Source organism: Dendrobium catenatum, unplaced genomic scaffold (assembly GCF_001605985.2).
Source record: "Dendrobium catenatum unplaced genomic scaffold, ASM160598v2 fragScaff_scaffold_1347, whole genome shotgun sequence".
In the NCBI taxonomy this organism is placed as follows: domain Eukaryota; kingdom Viridiplantae; phylum Streptophyta; class Magnoliopsida; order Asparagales; family Orchidaceae; genus Dendrobium; species Dendrobium catenatum.
Genome location: NW_021319809.1, coordinates 1,113,062 through 1,132,584, shown reverse-complemented (window position 1 = coordinate 1,132,584; position 19,523 = coordinate 1,113,062). Strand labels below are relative to the sequence as shown.

Sequence of the window (19,523 nt, the reverse complement as noted above, 5' to 3'; positions counted from 1 at the left end):
TTACTTGCATGATTTTTAGTCATTGGAGAACTTGTGGGTTTTGGTCATGATCGTAATTAAATGGTGTCATTTTGTTACGAAGCCACTCGATCAAAGGGATTTGATCATAACCATTTACATGTGGTATTATTTAATGATAAAACCATCAATTAGAGAACACATGTTGCTTTTTTATTGACAAGAGGTCATTTAAAAATGAATCATACTGATTTACTTGATAAAAGATATGTTCTTTATGAGTTGAGGTTATTCTCAAATTTATTATTCTTGATAAACGGTTATGGTGGATTGCTGTATTTTACTTCTAGTTATAAACAGTAGATTGTCTTTTTTTTTTAAATTTTTTTTGACACATGTTGAATATTTTAAATTTCATCAGAGTTTAAGCATTGAATAATTAACTTTAAAATTTGGGGAGTAGTTTGAATCGAAGTTCCCATTTGGTTGATATTTTTTGTCAACGCGGTCATATCAGGTATTCAAATATTCTATTTTTATTATTTTGGTCTTGTCAACCACGCTTGCTTTCTAACAAAGGATTGTATTCAAGTGTTAACTTTATGAGTTACCATATGAATGGTGAACTCTAGGGTTTGCATTTTTATAATGAATTTTCTTAGTAAATGACATTAAATGCCTAATGTGAATGTAAAACTAAGCATCTCTATGGATTTTACAATTGTTTTTTTATTCATGGGAGTAAGATTCATGGTGAGCCATTTATAACTTGTAATTTTGGCTTCTTTCTTGAAATTCAAGTCTTGTTGACTCTAGTTTGTGCAGGGAGTGATATTGAACTTGAAATGTGAGGATTACGATTCTCCCCTATAAGCAGAGTAACCCACTTATGAGCGTAATTATCAATTAGTGAATTTAATTTTGAAGTTCCAAGAGAAGTGCTGTGGAGATTTCTAAAGAATAAAGAGATTAATAATGCTTATATTCAAGTCATTAGGGATATGTATGCTGGAGCTGTTATTTGTGTTCAAACACAAGGTGGTTTGACCAAGTATTTTCCAATTTCAGTTGGATTACATCAAGGATCATCCTTAAACTCATATCTTTTTGCTTTAGTCATGGATGTCTTACTAGAGATTTGCAAGAGGATGTTCCATGGTGTATGCTTTTTGCTGATGATATTCTTCTTGTTGATAAGACTAAAAAGAGAGTTAAAGATAAACTTGAATTATGGAGGTCAACCTTAGAGTCTAAAGGTTTTCGTTTGAGTAGATCTAAAACTGAATACATGGAGTATAATTTTAGTAGTAATAGATCTAGTGGGGGGTTTGTGACTTTGAGCGATCAAGTCATTGATAAGAGTGCACATTTTAGATATCTTGGGTTTATTGTTCAAAGTGATGGTGAAATAGATGAGGATATTATTAGTAGAATTCAAATTGGCTGAATGAAGTGGAGGAATGCATCAGGCTCTTTGTGTGATAGAAAAGTACCACTCAAACTTAGGGGAAAATTCTATAAGATGGTGGTTAGACCTATAATGTTTTATGGCGCAGAATGTTGGCCATTAAAATATAAGCATAATATTAAGTTAAGTGTTGTAGAGATGAGGATGCTCAGATGGATGAGTGGCTTTACTTTTAGAAATAGGATATGAAATGAGCATATACATGAAAATGTTGGAGTAGCTCCAATGACAGATAAGATTAGAGAGAGTTTCCTTAGATAGTTTGGTCACATAAAATGGCGGCCTTCTAATGACCCGATTAGAAGAGTATATTTATTAGATTTAACCTATGTTACGAAAGGTAGAGGTAGACCTAAAAATACTTGATTAGAAAATATTATAAATGATATTTCTTTATTAGATCTAAATGAGAATTTGACTCTTAACCGGACACAATAGAGAAAAAGGATTCATGTGGCCGACCCCACGTAGTGGGATAAAGGCTTGTTGTTGTTGTAGTGAATTTAATTTTAAAAGGAGTTTATAAGGTTTTAAAGTAATTGCATGCTTTACGGGAAATTGTAAGCTTCTTGTGGGCTCCGAAAATTCGGCTCTGTCCTCCCCGCCGCGCTTTTTCTTTTTATTTGAGCGAGGGGGAGTTTTAACGGAATTAAGTTCCGGGGTAAATTTTGCAAGGCAGATGGGTTTGTAGATAAGACACTACCCAGAGATTTCGCCCTCATTTTGTGAGGACTTTATGATATGAGTTCTGGTTTCCTATAGGTGCAAGCCCCTATAGTTAATTACCTCTCTTGATCACGAGAGAGAACTTTCGATTAAGGCTAGTCGTCAATCAGATACGTAGAGAATACGTGTTATCTGGCATATAGTAGCAATATGAATTTGGATTTGGAATTGGATTTGGATTTGGGAATTTGGAAAGATTTGAAAAGTTTGATATTTAAAATATATATATATATATATATTGCAAGGATATGTATAAAAAGAGTGATCAATGTATGTCAGAAGGATAGGATAATAATGTCATGTCTCAGCAATCCATGTTAGACAACATAGCATGAAATTGCATGAATCATGAGTAGTGTGAATACTCTGCACTGTTGGCTTTTAGAGTTGTTTGTAGCTCAAGTGATTATATGTTCAATGTTATTTGAAAAAAAGTATCCTTTAGAATGTGGTACAATTAAATCTAATTAGCCAAATGTTAAGTAATTCCACTAAGGTGATTATCATAGAAGAATTAGAAGAACATAAAATAGATGGTATTCGAAGAGACTAAGGATAGTTAAAATTTACAAAAGATTGTTAGGGAAACAAATATACAACAACAACAATAACATCAAGCCTTTATCCCACTACGTGGGGTAAAACTACAAATTTTTAGATAATCAATAAACGAATATGAAAACAAATATACATTAAAATAAAATAAAATAAGATACACTATTAGAACAATTAAATGACTGCAATGAAACTATATATATAGATATATATAAATTGCAGTTCGAATCCCTTTTTCCTCTCTCTTACTCTATGTTTCTCTCTGTCTTTATTTCCCATTCTCCATCTCTTTAGCGCTCTCTCTCTCCCTCTCTTTCTCTCTCTATCTCTCCCTCTCTTTCTCTCTATTTCTCCATCTCTCTTTCTCTATCTCTCTCCCTCTCCTTTTATCTCTCTATCTCTCACTCACTTTCTCCCTCTTCCTTTTTTATTTCTTCCTCTCTCTTTCTCTCCATCTCTCACACACTCTCTCTACCTCTCTTTCCCTCTTTCTCTCTCTAAAAAGAGATAAAACAAACAAAAAAGGAAAAAAGAAGAAAAAAGGAAAAAAAAAAGAAAAAAAACTTGTGAAATCGACCTCGTCAACTCACTGTGCGCTCGTTGTCATTGCCTCATGTGCGAAGATATAAGCTCACAAAACTGTAAAAATCCAAATTGTGATGCATGTAGCGTGACGTGTGGAACCCGTTGATGCTTTTCTTATTGCAACGGAGGAAACTCATAGGCGACGCTCGAGACACATCAAGTAAACCCTGCATGCACTTTTATGAGGACTACTGAGAAATTCAATTTTTTTGTACTCGTGCACGTTGTTCTAGCATAACGCAAAAATATTGCAAACGTCAAACATATACACTGATGCAGGACAAATGCAAAAATGATTGGAATACGAATTTTGCACGTTTTAAATTTAGAGAATAATAATAAGCAAAACTTTTATTAATTTTAAACAATAAGACAAAACCATAAGACTATAAACAAGCTTACTAAGTATGGGCTGAACCTTCTGAGGGACTGGTTCGTCAGACTTAGTGGAAGTCTCACGACCGACTAAGGCGTAGAGGGGTGCGCTTTGGGCTATTTCAGAATCCAGAACCATGATGGTTATCAAGTTCAGTCCCTTCTTTGATTTGACCGGGTTGGATTTAGGATCATCCGTAACCCGAGACTGTGATGATAAAAGCTTGATATTTTTGCCCTCATGTTCAAACATGCAGGTATTTGAACGCCCATAGATGTGGACATCATTGTCAAATAGCCAGAGACGACCTAGAATGATTTGTCCAACATTCACAATCAACACATAACACCAAACATTCTCCTTATAGTCAACGAAGGAGATATGTATGAAGCTTCATTCATTTACCTCCAAGGCAGTGGTGTTGACCCAAGCTACCTTATAGAGGTTGGGTTGAGGAACGACAGACAGGCCAAGTTTTGGACACCATGCTGGAGGAGACAACATTGATGCAGCTGCCACTATTTACGACGACTTTACAGTTTTTATCCTTGATTTTGGTGGTGTGAAAGATCGTAGTCCTACGCCAGTCGTCGGTGGAAACGGGTTGTGATAGTGCACATCTCAGAATGCAGGTGGGAGAAGTGTCAACTTTCTGAATGTGCTGCTGGATGACAGGAGTGTCGTCATCCTCCTCAAAGAATTCACCATCGCCTTCCACTTGGTGAATCTGGTCGACTTCGGGATCAAATTCTTCTTCAGTGATCTCTTCGATAATCTTGACTTTGTAGGGACTAGAACACTGAGAAGTGATATGCCCATACCCCTGGCATCTAAAGGACTTGGTCTCGGGGTTGGACCGAGGGGTATATGGAGTGAGAGGCTTACTTCTAACATCAGGATGGGGGGATCAGACGAGGATCGGGTAGTGCTCCCACCTCCCTGGGATCGGCTAGACAGTGGAGGTGTGAGGAGTGAATCAAACACATTGGATCAAATGAACTACAAGGACCAAAATTGAACATTAGCACTGGACTAAAACAAAACTTATAGGGGACTCGCAATAAACTTTAAAGCTTGCTTGCGAGCATATAACCTCTTCACTATTATTAAGAACTCTCCCAAACACTTACAAACTTTAAGAATACGCTATGCCAATTGAACTCAGAATGAAAAAGAACTTGAGTGAGATCATATTTATCGATAGAGGAATGAATCCCTATGGGGCCCACCTGAGTAAATGCAAGTTACATGCACGCAAGAGAATCCAACTCGTGGCATTCACAAATAAATCCATAATATAAGCACACGCGGATTAAACCCGGCCAATAATAAACTCAAAATACAAAATCACATACGTGTTTTTAAGATGTTGCATTCATGTGAACTGCTACTACATCAGACCCATACATATCTCAAATAATCACATTCGCATGAATGGTTTTCAAACAAAATAGAATTGTCCAACCTACTACACAGGTGTGCGCTTATGTTGTTCAAAGCTCACAACACTTTTTTTTTTCTAACGTCTATTTGTTTTCTTTTAAAACTTTTTTTTTTTATGTTTTGTCTCTTACAAGCCCTTTCACTTTTTTTTTTTTCTTAACTTCAGAAAAAAATAGAAAAAGAAGGAAAACACCTATGTTCTGTAGTCTATGGGTCATTACCGCCAGAAACACGAACCAAGCAGGTACTTTTTTTGTTTGTTTTGTTTTGAAGGAAATTGTTTATCGAAACAAACAACAATTTTTTTTAAGGAAGTTAAATTCCATAGTACTGACACCAAATTCTGCGCTTTTAAGAAAGTTTATTTCCCTCGTAGTAGCGTGAAAGCTGTCTTCAGTGTTTGATCCTTCCATCCAAAATATTCTCATAACTAATAGAAAAAATGCAACAGTCAATAGTCAAAGGGAAAGGATGCGGCACATTCCTTTTTCTTCATAATAAAAAAAGAGTAAAATATTCAGTTCTATTTCATCTTTGATTAAAATGCTTATTGCAAGTTGCAGCTCTATAAAATATGTTCCTACTTACTAGTCAATAAGATAAAAAATATTGAAATTCTTTGAAAATTCATGTTTAATTCCTGCTATGCAACTATTATTCTTTTTTACTGAATCACTAGAACCGTATGTTTTTTAGTTTCTTATTTTAGTAATGGTTTGACTCATTATAAGTTATGCCATGCCCCCTAATTAATCATAAGGCAAGATACGAGTTCTGATAAATTATAAAAATTAAGGCAATTGAAAATTGTTATGATTCCCACTTTTACTATTATAATTTGGTTTATCTTATGTCATGCTAATTAACCTTATGGTACCCTTATTCCTGTTCATGGATACATTTATGGTATCTTGTTTTGAATTGGAACTTTTGCCAGCTAAATCTAATTGTTTACATTATAAAGTTCAATATATGTGGAGCCAGTTTTATAGTATTATTTTCTTTACTTTTTTTTTTTTTTGTACTGGATTTACTCATTGCACCCTGAGATGGATGACGTATTCTCTGTTCTTGCTTACTAAATATGTCATCTTAATTTTTTATGCTTTATTGCTTGTTGTATAGGTGATTGTAGAAACCCTCATTTCAATTGTCACTTATACGTGACCTATTCTCTGCTGTTGCTAAATTGTCATTCTATTTATGATCTCTATATTCTTTGCTTTGTCAGCCTTGCTGCACTTTTCAATTCAATTCTTTGTTGTTAGCTGTCTTTTGCTTTCATAACCATCTTTTTCTATTTGCTTTCTCTAGAGAAGTACTGCTTAATATAAATTCTATGCTTATCGAGATATATCACCTGCTGGCTAAATGAATTTGCTTTTCTAAGCTTGCAGGCTACAATGTTTAACGATGAAAGCAGTGAGTTCGATGTTCTAGTAGCCAGTGATGCTATTGGAATGGGCCTTAATCTGAATATTTCTAGGATTATCTTTTCTACGCTAAAAAAATTTGATGGTGTTTCTACCCGAGAACTCACGATACCGGAGATCAAGCAGATTGCGGGTATGTTGTTCTTAATTTTACAAACAAATTTTGTAAATTTTTGTTGTATTTTTCATGATTATATTTTTTAAAAATGCTGCACTTCACTAGGAGTTTATTTTGATAGGACATTTAGTAATAGTGATTTTTTTAGGTGCAAATCAATTATTGTGATGTGAAGCAAATTTCTTTGGTATGTCATTGTGGGCTCCAAAAATTCGGCCCCGGCCTCCCCGCCGCGCAGCTTGATTGCATTTACTTAGGCGAGAGGAGTTTTAACGGAATAAGTTCCGGGGTAAATTTTGGAAGGCAGATGGGTTTGTAGATAAGACACTACCTAGAGATTTCGCCCTCATTTTGTGAGGACTTTATGATCTGAGTTCTGGTTTCCTATAGGCGCAAGCCCCTATAGTTAATTACCCCTCCCGATCACGAGAGAGAACTTTCGATTAAGGCTAGTCATCAATCACATATGTATAGAAAATACATGTATCTGGCATATAGTACAGCAATGATTTGGAATTGGAAAGCATTGAATATTTGGAATTTAGGGTTGAATTGGGTATTTGAGAACTGGACTTTGGATTTGGGAATTTGGGGATAGTTTTGATATTTAAAGCTTGAAAATTGTATCATCTCAACTTAAAGCGGATGGTATGGGGGAATGATGATGGACCCGATCAGAATCCCATGGTTCCGTCATCCACGCGCCATCGTGTCCCTGCGTCTACTTAGTCAGAGGAGGTAGTCGACCCAACTGACAGAAGGCAATCCTTGTCGGCAAGGCCATGGGTTGCTTCGTCCAAGGGAACCTTGTAGACCGGGGTTGAATGTTTGTCTAGGGGACAATTTGAACCCCACCTTAGCTGACAGGAGGGCCCTTCGTGCCTATCGACATATCCTATTATTTATATTCAAGATTTGATGCAATTAAGGAACGTAACGGCGCTGGCCATAAACCGGTATTTCGTGGTGCCCATTTGGCGGCAAAACCACTCGGTCCAGAGGGCCCCGGGTCATAACGTTATCCTGCGTGCCATTTGGCGGCAAAAACCGCCGGTTAGAGAGGACACGACCACGTCCTTACTAGCAAGAAGATTGTCTTGAGAAATGATCCTAGTGATATTTTCGACATAGGACATTTGAAGCATCTTTTGTGGCGAAGTAGTTTTTAATTTTTTTTTGGTCCAACCTCCGGCAAAACTGTGCGGAGGGTATGGTGGGGGGAAGTGGTGGGGGCGGGGAGCGGGGGGGGAGCGAGGGAGGAGGGGGAATATTTGTTTTAAGTGGTTGGGATTAATTTCCAATTTTAAATATTATTTTGGAGAATTTTGGGAATATTTGAGATGTTTTGAATTTTTGATATTTCTGTGAGTTTTTTGGATTTTTCTGGATTTTGGTGGAGCTTGAAAGTGTTTCTAATGGACTTTGGGAGACAATTGAAAATATTTGAATCCCCTCCGGTTGAGATCTCATTCACACGGGGCATCAATCGGGGTGATACAGGTCAATTTCTTTTTATTGTAAGTTAACCTGTCATACTTGTCGTGGCTATCCAGAGATCGGTTTATCAGGCTTAATACCTTTATAAAGTGAACATTCTTGATATTGGTAGGCTTCTGAAAGCCTAATAGAATGTATCTAAAGACAAATATAATCTGGTCGTAGGCCAGTATATTTGTTTAAGTTCTAAACCCTGCTTCGACTTCCTATTGACCATATAGATGAGGATCAGTTTCGAACTGAATTTCAGCTTGTAACACCCGGCACAGTCCCTAGACGTCACGTGTGTACAATAACCACGCTCGCCGGGCCCCATTGCGGAGGTATTGAATATATTTTTCCCCTTAGTGAACCTATTGATGTTACAAACTACGATGCAGTGCGGTGGTATCTCTTGGAATAAGACGCCTTCTGTCTGCTTGTATGAATGTTGCAGATCCGGTGGCGTGGCGTAGCAGCTTCTGGATAGAATTGTTCGCTGCTTCGTACAGGTAGACTGTCGTGCACTATTTGTTGATTTTTGTAGGCGGATCATAGTGCACTAACTAATCTCCTGCCTTGTGATCGTATGAGCTCATACTTATCATATTCTTCATGCATTTTGTTGTGATTTTTGATCTTTTCAGTACATCCGCTACTGCTGCATCTAGGTAGGTAGATGTATTTCTTCATAGACTGAAATTGACTTCAGGATATTGCATTTACTGAAGTCTTTCTGCATCTACCCATAGATGGCATGTTATACATACATCTGTATTCGTAGAGGATTTGTATGTATTTCAGATCTTCAATCCTCATTCCTGAGCAACTTGGATTTTATTATGACTAGTTTCTTATAGTCATTTATAAATGACACATTGGATGTATGGAGTGTTGTATCTTCTTGCATGATTGTTGTACAAACTGATGTCCAATTTCAACTTTATAGTTTGCAAGATTGTATATACTTCATTCTTGTATGTTGAATTGTTGTTGATGATGAAGATTCTATTGCATTCATTTGTGCACATTTCATCTAGTTTATATGTTAATCTCTCGATAGTGAATGAAAACTTTGTATCGTTGGCCTCTGGCATGTCATTATATTTCCATCATGATTTTGTAGTCACATTATATTCTTCACAATTTTTCGTCAATTAGAAATGAGATCATGCTTATAGGAGGGACTATAACATGTATGTTGAATGTTGATACCATTGGTCATTAACATTTCACTTCCATTTGGGATGATCACTTCTTAGCCTCTGGCATGTCATTATATTTCCATCATGATCATTGTATTCTCTTCATGATCCTTGCTTGCATGATTGACTTTATCATCTTGCCAAATTACAAGTCTCATTCTAAGCATTGAATTACATTTATCTCTCAAATGAAATAACAATTTCTTATCACTCATTGAAGATATTGTATTGTTGAATGTAAGCATGTCATTGCAATAACTCCAAATTATCCACATACTTGATTGAGATAGAAGCATAAATATGCTAAGTTGGAATACATGGATCCCTTATTTATCCATTTGGTATTCATTGGAGTACATGTCATAGGATGACTTAGAATTTACTTACTCAAGTTCCTTGTGATCCTTTGAGTTCAAACCATATTCAAATCAAAGTCCAAACATAATTTGCTATGCCATATTCAAGTTTAAGTGAATTTCAAGTTCATCTTATTATTCAATGCCAAGTTCTCTTGAGTTCAAGTTTGAGCTCAATGTCATTTTCAAGTTCAAGAATGAGTTCAATTCAGCTTGAGTCCAACTCAAGTCTTACACAAGTCCTCCATGTTCATTGAGTTATGCTTAAGTTATGATTCATTTAGGTTTGAGTTCAATTAAGTTCTCTTGGGTCCATGTCTTGTTCAAGTTCGATGTCCACAAGTTTTGAGTCCAATGTCAAAGTTCACCTTGCAAGTCGAAGTTCATATCCATTTTACTTGGGTTCAACTCTTTATTAAGTCATTTATATTTTGTTCAAGAGTCCAAGTACAAGTAATATGTCGTTCTTCTGAGTTCAATCAAGTCCAAGTCCCAAATTGCTCCAAGTCCTTGGATTTTCAATCCAAATTTCGGCAGTCTTCCGGCGTCTCCCCCGTTTAGGGGAAAAACCAAGAGGCCGCCTACCCGCCACGTCAACAAAGACGTGCACGGTTAGTGTTGTTGAGACACCGCGACAGCATTTTTTTTGTTTTTCTCCCACCACGGCCAACAAAGGCGTGCATGGGGTTTTAAAAAGCGTTTTATTTGAAAAGTGGACAGTTTGCTTTCCCCCCGCTTGGGGGTACTTATAAGTGACCCCGCTTCGCCACACGTGCCGCACCGGGGTTCCATCCTACCACAGCCAACAAAGGCGTGCTTAGGGCAGTTCTCCGATTTGCCACGAATATTGAAGTAGAGTTTTAAGTTTAGAAAGATTCATACCTCCGCGGGGTTGTCGTGGTTGACACGTGGATCGAGGGGTCACTTGCCTACCTCATTGTAGGTGTCGCACCGGGTTCCCTCCTACCACGGCCAACAAAGGCGTGCTTAGGTGGTTTGCCGGTCCAACACGAATGTCGAGGTAAGAGAGTGGAGGGGAGGATTTTTATTTTATTTTTTAAAAAGGGATTAGTTATAATTAAATTTAATTATAACTAATTATAATCATTATTATTTAATTATGATTAAATATTTAAAATATAATTAATTTAACTAATTATGTTTAATTACTAATAATTATTAAATAAATAATAATATAAAATAATCATTCATAATTAAAATAAATTAATTATAAATGATTATGGTGAGAAGTGCGCGAGAGGGAGATGGTTACCTTCAAGCCAGCGAGTCCCTGCGGTTACTTCCGATCAAAATGAACTAACTTCCGATCCTACAGGAAGAAGATGTCGCTGAAGGAGTAAGGCAGAGGGAGAGGCTAGGGCAAAGGGGCTTGGCGTCGGCGTGAGGTGGGTCGGATAGAGAGCAAGGGAGATCGGGATAGGTGCGAACGGCAGAGGATCGGCGTAAGGTAAGGGTTTTCTATCTCTCTCTCTCTCTCTCTCTCTCTCTCTCTCTTTCTGGACGGAAGGGGAGCTTGGGATCGGAGGAGGGAGATCGGGGAGCTCGTGGAAGGAGAAGAGCCGAGAGCCTTGCGTGTATGGAACGAGTAGAGCAGCCACAATGGGAGCTTGGGCTTGGTATTTAAAGAGGCGAACGGGGCTCGATCGAGGAGAAGATCGCATATTTTGCGCAAGATTTCCGGAACGGCGCCGACTGCACACCGATTCAGCGGGATTTCGGGGATGCCTTCGACAGATACGAGGTTTCCGCGATTTCTGGTGGGATTCGCGTGTTAGCATCGATGCATCTGAGTTCGTGGATCCGATGGTTTACAGGCATGTACGTTGAATTTTGGCTTCCTCTTTCTTTTGTTCTTTTGGGTATATGATACAGGTCAACAGTCATAGACATTTGCAAGAGGTTGTACCTGGTTTATGCTTTTTGTTGATGATATTCTTCTTGTTGATAAGGCTAGAGAGGGAGTTGAAGGAAAACTTGAATTATGGAGGTCAACTTTAGAGTATAAAGGTTTTCGTTTGAGTAGATCTAAAACCAAATATATGAAGTGTAATTTTAGTAGTAATAGATCTAGTGGGGGGATTATGAGTTGGGCAATCAAGTCATTGATAAGAGTAAACATTTTATATATCTTGGGTCTATTGCTTAGAGTGATGGTGAAATAGATGGGGATATTATTAGTAGAATTCAAGTTGGATGGTTGAAGTGGAGGAATGCATTGGGTTTATTGTGTGATAGAAAAGTCCCCCTCAAACTTAAGGGAAAATTCTATAAGATGGTGGTGAGACCTACAATGCTTTATAGTGCAGAATGTTGGTCGTTAAAAGAGAAGCATAAATTAAGTGTTGCAGAGATGAGGATGCTCAGGTGGATGAGTTGCTTTACTCTTAGAGAGAGGATATGAAATGAGCATATACATGAAAAAGTTTGGAGTAGCTCCAATGGAAGATAAGATTAGAGGGAGACGTCTTAGATAGTTTGGTCACATAAAATGGCAGCCTTCCAATGACCCAGTTAGGAGAGTGGATGTATTATATTTGTCTTATGTTAAGAAAGATAGAGTTAGTCCTAAAAAGACTTGGTTAAAAAATATTAGAAAGTATCTTTCTTTATTAGATTTAAATGAGAATTTGACTTTTAACAAGACACAATAAAGAAAAAAAGATTCATGTAGTTGACCCCACATAGTGGGACAAAGGCTTGATGATGTTGTTGCTGTTGTATGTCATGGTTATCATTGTAAATTTCAAATTATCCTAGGATTTCTTGATGGGTTTGGTTAGGGTTTGGTCTTGTACTGAAATAAGATGTAATCTATCATTTCTACCTTTTTTTCACCCTTAGGAAACCAACTGGGAGTGAAGAGAAAAGGAAATACTGAGTCTGAGAGGAGATTGGGAAGCAAGAGGATGTTATTTATGTGGATGAGATTCTAGGAAAGGAAGGAAAGCCCATCAAGAAGAGGATATTTATCTAATTTCTAAAATCTTTAATTTGTAAGTGGAAATAAGCCCCTCATAGTTTGCTTCCTTTTTCTTCAGCTCGACACACTTCAATTTGTTTGTACTTTTTAGTTCCAATGCTATTGCCAAACATCTTATTAAGTTGCTATGTTGAGTTTAGAGACCACTTGGATGACCAAGTAGATGTGATTAATTAAAGATTTATGAATATCTTTATGAAATAGAGAAAGAATGGTTGGTTTATGGTATCAAGGTTACCAAACATTTCATTCCTGCACTTTTCAATTATTTTGGAATTTGGTGATCTTTATATGTCATTGGTATGAATTTTACTATAACAAACTCTTTATGTTGGCAACTTCTCTTTAGGTGTGAACTTCAAATCTAGTTGTAGCTCAATGAGTTTTATTTTTTGTCTCAATTCATTTTTGATGCAGGATGATTCAATGTTAGGATTTCCTAATACAACTAATAAGATGTATACTTGAATACATGCAAATAAAATTGAAGATTCAGCCGGTACTTTCCCCCAAATAATTCAATAATTTTGTTCTTTAAATGCAAAGAAAGAATACTTGAATTATAATTCAATTGATAATAAAATGGTCGAAATAATCCGATAAATTTAGCAAGAAATTGGAACCACTTAAATCAATGAGCAATTAAATTTTTTTACAATTTTCCATTTCCTATATATATATTTTTTTTAATAAAATCAAGTGTGTTTAACACACGAATATCAAATTATGTTGGTGAATTGAATAAGTAATGAAACTGCCGATGCAAGAAAAATTAAGCTTCATGCCGATGCGGGGAGATGATTTTCCATGGAATAAGATAGTCATTGTTATATCACACATGATGGAATCATATCTAGCTTGCACTAACAATTGCTCTAGCGAAAGCCTTACATTGCCTTAGATCAACTATTTATTGACTCTTCATAACCTAGGCTAGTACATATGGTTTTCCTAGGATCAATCCTAATTGTAGTTTAAATTAATTTCTGAAGATAAAAAAATTCTAATTTAAATTTCGTAATCAACAAAAAACATCAACCTGCAAGTTCTTTATATACATATTCTGTATCTCTTCGAAAGATGCGCTGAAAAAAACCACACTCCATAGAGCGCCTCCACATAACCTAGAAGCCAAGCTACAATAGAAAGCAAAATATTGAGCAAGGTATATCCATTTTGTCAGTTTATATTGAGCAAGGTAACTTTGTTCCATTCAATTGTGAAGTTATTGTTCAATTTGCACACCCACCTACTGTTGTATTTTCAAGCACGTAATTTCAGTTTGGGCCAATTCAGTGGGTTCTCCAGAATTCATGACAGGATGCAGATCAATAGATCATACAAACAACTCCTGCTAAAAATGACCACCGTTTGCCTGTATAAGTTTTTTATGCACCTGTGTAATACCCAAAATTTTCTTTTTAATTAAATTATACTAGGATTGTCAACTTTTATGAAAATTATCAAAAATTATTTTATAGTGTTCTATTCATCAATTGGAACACATTAGTATATAGAATTATATGCCAGTTTATAAAGATATGAAGTTATTGAATTAATTTTGATTGGAATTATTTTCGTAAAGTTTTAATTGATTTTACTGTTCCTTTATAAAAGTACTGTAGCAGGTTAGTGCAGAATTCTGATTTTTCCACTTATACGTGCATGCATTGGTTAGTAATGAGGGTAATTAGGTAAATTGCTTAGTATTAGTGATTTAATCCCTCCCAGGCCAATTAAAGCCTCATTTTGCCTTTCGTATCTCTTGGTTTTGGTTTTCTGTGGAGTGCCAGTCGTCTGGAGGCGGAAGTTGAGTGCAGGTGAAGGCTAGGAGGAGGAGATCGGTAGAAGGAAAGACGGGAAGAATAGAAGATTGAAGGAAAAGGTAAGAAATTAATTTTGGTATATCATTTAGGTCAGGGGAGGATCTAACGAGCCCCCACTGACCCAAAAATAAAAATCAATTTATTTTAAGTTATATTAATATAATTATTAGTACGTATAAGATTAAATTTAATTTTTAAAACTAATCCTCCACTTCCGCCTCAGCTTCCGCCTTCCGCATTAGCCTAGTTTTCTTTTTTATTTCGTGACATTGTGGGTACTTGGCAGCATGCTTTTTAAGTTTTTATCTCTCTTCTCTCCCTCTCTTCATTATCTCTCCCTACCCCTCTCTCTCTCCCCCCGCCCATATTTGTTTAATTTTTTGTGGAGGGAATTGATAAATTTTTTAAATAAATTTAAGTAAATCAATTAGTTTAATTATATTAACTTTATAATTTTTTATTATTTATATTTTTTTTACTAATTGTGAACCATTATGTCTAATTAATCTAATAAAAATTAATTTAGAATTAATAAACATTTAATTTAAATTTTGGTAGATAATGATCTTATACTAATTTAAATTTAATTAATCTAAATATAGCTCAAAGTTAAAATTAATTTAATTAATTCAAATAAAATATCTTAAGTATAAAGCAATTTATTTGAACTCAATTCATTAATAATCATCGGAGAAATATTAATTTTTTTAATAAATAATAAGATATAGAGTGATATATCTATTTTTTTAATGGAAATGCATATGATTTTAGATGTATTTTTATAGTTTTTTATTAAAAATATGTCTTGTGATCTATGATTACAATGAATAAAATTTGTATTTTTAAAATAATTTAAGGACTAATATTAATTTTTGCCCCTATATAATTTTTTTTTGGCTCCGCCTCTGCTTTAGGTTCTAAAATTGATTATACTCGATGGTTATTTCGGATTTCAACCGGTTATAGTGAAGGGAATTACTACATTATTTAATTGTGCTTGGAAAGTAAGGTTTTCATCTCATTGGTTCTTGTATCAAGGATTTGTCCACTTTTATGTCTATTCCTAAAATATGTATCCGACTTTATAGCCACTCTATAAAAAATATTTAGGATTTATTTCATCCATAAAAAGTTTATTTTATTTCATATTTTATTCTATCATCTACATCACTTTGAGGGTCTTGCACTTCTCTTAGGGTATGCCACCAACCTTTTTGTTTAGTTCCATTTTCCTCCCACACTTATGTTAACCACTTCTATATTAAAAGAAATTTCAATGTTAAATATGGGGGAAAATGGGAATGATGTTTAGATTTAGCGAACTAATATTACTTTACTTCAATGTTACATCTTTTATAAAGTCTTAGATTAATGTGTTCCGAGTGCCTAGTGTCGACTTTAAATTCTTTCTAGTGATTCAGATGCAGTTGAGTCATTCTAAAGCCTACTCCTGCTTGGTTTCGAGTGTTTTGCACTTGAATTTTTTTTGTGCAATGCCCCGACGCTGTGTACCCAAGCGCTCCAACGCTGTATTCTCGAGCAACCTAGTTATAACACCCCACAGTACCCCTTAACAGTACTGTAAAGTATAACAAGAATAGTCATAACATTTCCATCACTAAACATCTCATTCAGTTCATTTCATTTCAGATTATATAAAAGATCATATAAACATTATTTAATATAACAAAGAAAGCATCTAATAATTCAAATACTCCAAATATAAACTTAGAGAGCCACTACAGCAACCAACTAATACAAGACTGAAATATTTCATACCTCCAAAAGTAGACTCATTAAAATTTATTTTAACAAGAAATGGAGAAACACTTGCATAAATTAACTTGCATCAATCTTCTCCTTGCCCTTTCTTGTAAAAACAGTCAGTAATAAAAATACTGGTGAGCTGTGAGGCTCAACAAGTTATGCAGAATTAATTAACAATTAAAATAGCATAACAAGAATAATTACAACATTGAAATCATTACTGAAAACATTAAAAGTCATAATAAATATTATGGTTCACTGCTTTTGGATTTCTATTGAATATAAATTTTCTGTGAAAGATTTGGCTATATTTTCTTAACTTTATCCAATTGAGCCTTGGTAAATCTGACATTATCGCCATTGAAACTCATAGAGGACCCTTTTGCCTTTTTGGGATCCCTTTTGCCCCAGCTGCCAAGCAGGTACCATAATTCCTGGGGTTCTTTTTGCCCCACTTACCATATAGTTCTTGTATGAGAACCCTTTTGTCTCAACTATATTGGTAAAACATACATTGTATATAGCCAAATTTTACATTAATTTAGTATTCAACATTCTTTCACAATTATAGGTCATACTTGTTTTACTGCATGATTTTTTAATCATTTATATTATAATATGTATATCATGAATATGCATATAATAAGCAAGAAAAATGATCTCTTTCTAAAACAATATCAATTAGGAAAACATTTAGATGAACATAATAAGCCTCAATTTGAACTCACATGCTGAGATTATATGAGCATGTATTCATACTTGAAAACTTGGATAAGAATATCATAAAGCAAAATAAATAACTTATAATTCATGTTCTTCTTTAACTCGGTAATTTAGCGATATACAAGTATAAATTTACAAAAATTATATTTAGAATTTATTTTGCATCACTTACCTCTAGGGGTGTTAATTGCGGGTCACGGGTTGGGTTCGGGTCAAACCCGAAACTGACCTGACACTATTCGGGTTCGGGTTAACCCGACCTGTTTTTACAAAAGGGTCGATTTTTCGGACTCGAACCAGACCCGCTTCGGGTTCGGGTCAACCCGACCCGACCCGTTTACGGCAGAGTCAGGTGATGGTAGAGGTTACGACAGAGTCAGGCGACAGCGGTTACGGCAGAGTCAGGCGGCCGGCGGGACAGCGGTTATGGCAGAGTCAGGCGATGGCGCGGATGCGACGCGAGTCAGGCGGAGTCTCGAATACGACGCGAGTCTCCCGGACGTTAGACGCGACGCGAGTCATGCGACGCATTGCAGTCGGGCAAGCAGACAGCGGGTCAGGCGGGGCAAGCATGGTAGCTGGGGAAGGCGGGGTCGCGGGCCAGGCGGGCAGGGCCTGTCAGGACTGGTTTCCGGGTCATTCCGGGTAATTTCCGGGTTCCCGGGTCAACCCAAACTCGACCCGGTTTTGCAAACGGTCGGTTTTCCGGACCCGAACCCGAACCCGACCGGCTTCAGGTTCGGGTCAACCCAAACCCAAAATTTTCAGGTCGGGTTCGGGTTGGGTTTTAGTATCGGGTCCAATATTGACAGGTCTACTTACCTCTTTGCCGAGGTATCTCTTCCAATTCTCTACTTTGCACCCTTCTACGATTGTAAGTCACCTCTAAACTTTCCATTTGCATATGATCAAATTTATCTATGGCACCATAAGTTATAACTTCTTTAAGAACTTCCACTACCATAAGAAATCCACATTAGGCACATACCAAAAGAACTTACCTTTAATTCCTTCTTTCTTAAATTTCTTCTTCCTTATCCAATGTAACCTTTTTACTCTTCCTTTACTGCTTCTACAATAACAATAATTACAATTCTAAATAAATTCATCATTCTCAATCCTGAGTACTGTTTATCAATTACATTTACTTTCAAAAATACTTCACATACCTGTAATAATTTGTCAGAATTTTCTGCACTGAACAGATCTTGGCTTGCCTTCCCTACACTACCGAACTCCTTATAGGAGTTCAGCAACTAGGCCAAATTCTCCTAGTGTGCCTCCCGCAATAGAGAATGCTGCGAATGCTTACAATCGCGCAAGCAGGCACTGTGCCGAATGGTGAACAGTGAACTTCAGCACTGTGCCTGTAGAACTACATGATTTTCTTTCCTGTTTGCGGAACAGAATTTCTGCATTGCTTTTCATAATTTCTCTGAACCGAAATCTTAGATAAGCATATGGGATTAATGGAAAATGGGTCCCACCATATAACTGCCTATACTATTGCTTTCGTTAACTGGCTTGTATGTCAGGAATGGAAGGAATAGATAAGGCTCATTATGGATAACTGCTTTGAGATATTTACATCCAATGAAAGCATCTATTCAAAAATAAAAAGTTAGATTTAATTAACAATAATTATCTGATAATTTAAGGTATATTTTCTTTAATATTTATTACCTGAATTTAAGATATTACACCGGTGTTGCAAAGTTTACTTGTAGAAATGACAGAATGCCGAGTGCCACGATGTTGTATTCTCGATATTGCAGCGCTGTCAGATGGACCAAATGACAAAGGTTGAGTGCCGTAGCGCTCCAAACTGGCGCCGCAGCACTTCAAGGTGAACTAGACAGTTTTCTTTCTCTTTTTTCTTAAGGGTGGCTAGTTTTATTTACTTAACTTTCTCTTTTGTTTTGTAAGAGAGAACGGGCGCAAGAGTGTAGAGAAGCAATGAGAGAGCAAGAGAGAAGAGAGATCTATACTTATTTCTCAGAATTTTCATACTGGATTTCCTGGTGTGGTGTGACTTCGTGGTTTTTTCCCAATTTCAGATTTTTCCACGTTAAATAATGATGCCCTTTACTTTCCATTGCATTTCTATTTTTCTTGTTTGTCTCGTTGCAATGTTTTACTGTGGGCTCCGAAAATTCGGCCCCGGCCTCCGCCCCGGCCTCCGCTCGCTTTTCTTATTCGGCGAGAGAGTTTTAACGAACTAAGTTCCGAGGTAAATTTTGGAAGGCAGATGGGTTTGTAGATAAGACACTACCCAGAGATTTCGCCCTCATTTTGCGAGGACTTTATGATCTGAGTTCTGGTTTCCTATGGGCGCAAGCCCCTATAGTTAATTACCCCTCCCGATCACGAGAGAGAACTTTCGATTAAGGCTAGTCATCAATCAGATACGTAGAGATACGTGTTATCTGGCATATAGTAGCAACAATTGATTGGATACTGATAGAAATTGGATTTGGAAATTGGGTTTGGATTTGGGAATTTGGGAA

The 19,523-nt window shown here is 36.3% G+C and overlaps 1 protein-coding gene across 1 annotated transcript in view; it reads left to right on the top strand.

Annotated features, from left to right (window-relative positions):
* Positions 1 to 19,523, top strand: part of LOC110108037 (ATP-dependent RNA helicase SUV3, mitochondrial) — a gene marked incomplete in the record, with an annotated part of 63,835 nt that overhangs the window by 18,134 nt on the left and 26,178 nt on the right. Inside the window, 2 exon segments of the mRNA XM_028699618.1 lie at positions 5,278 to 5,355; positions 6,509 to 6,677. Of these exon segments, the coding sequence (XP_028555451.1) occupies positions 5,278 to 5,355; positions 6,509 to 6,677 (247 nt within the window).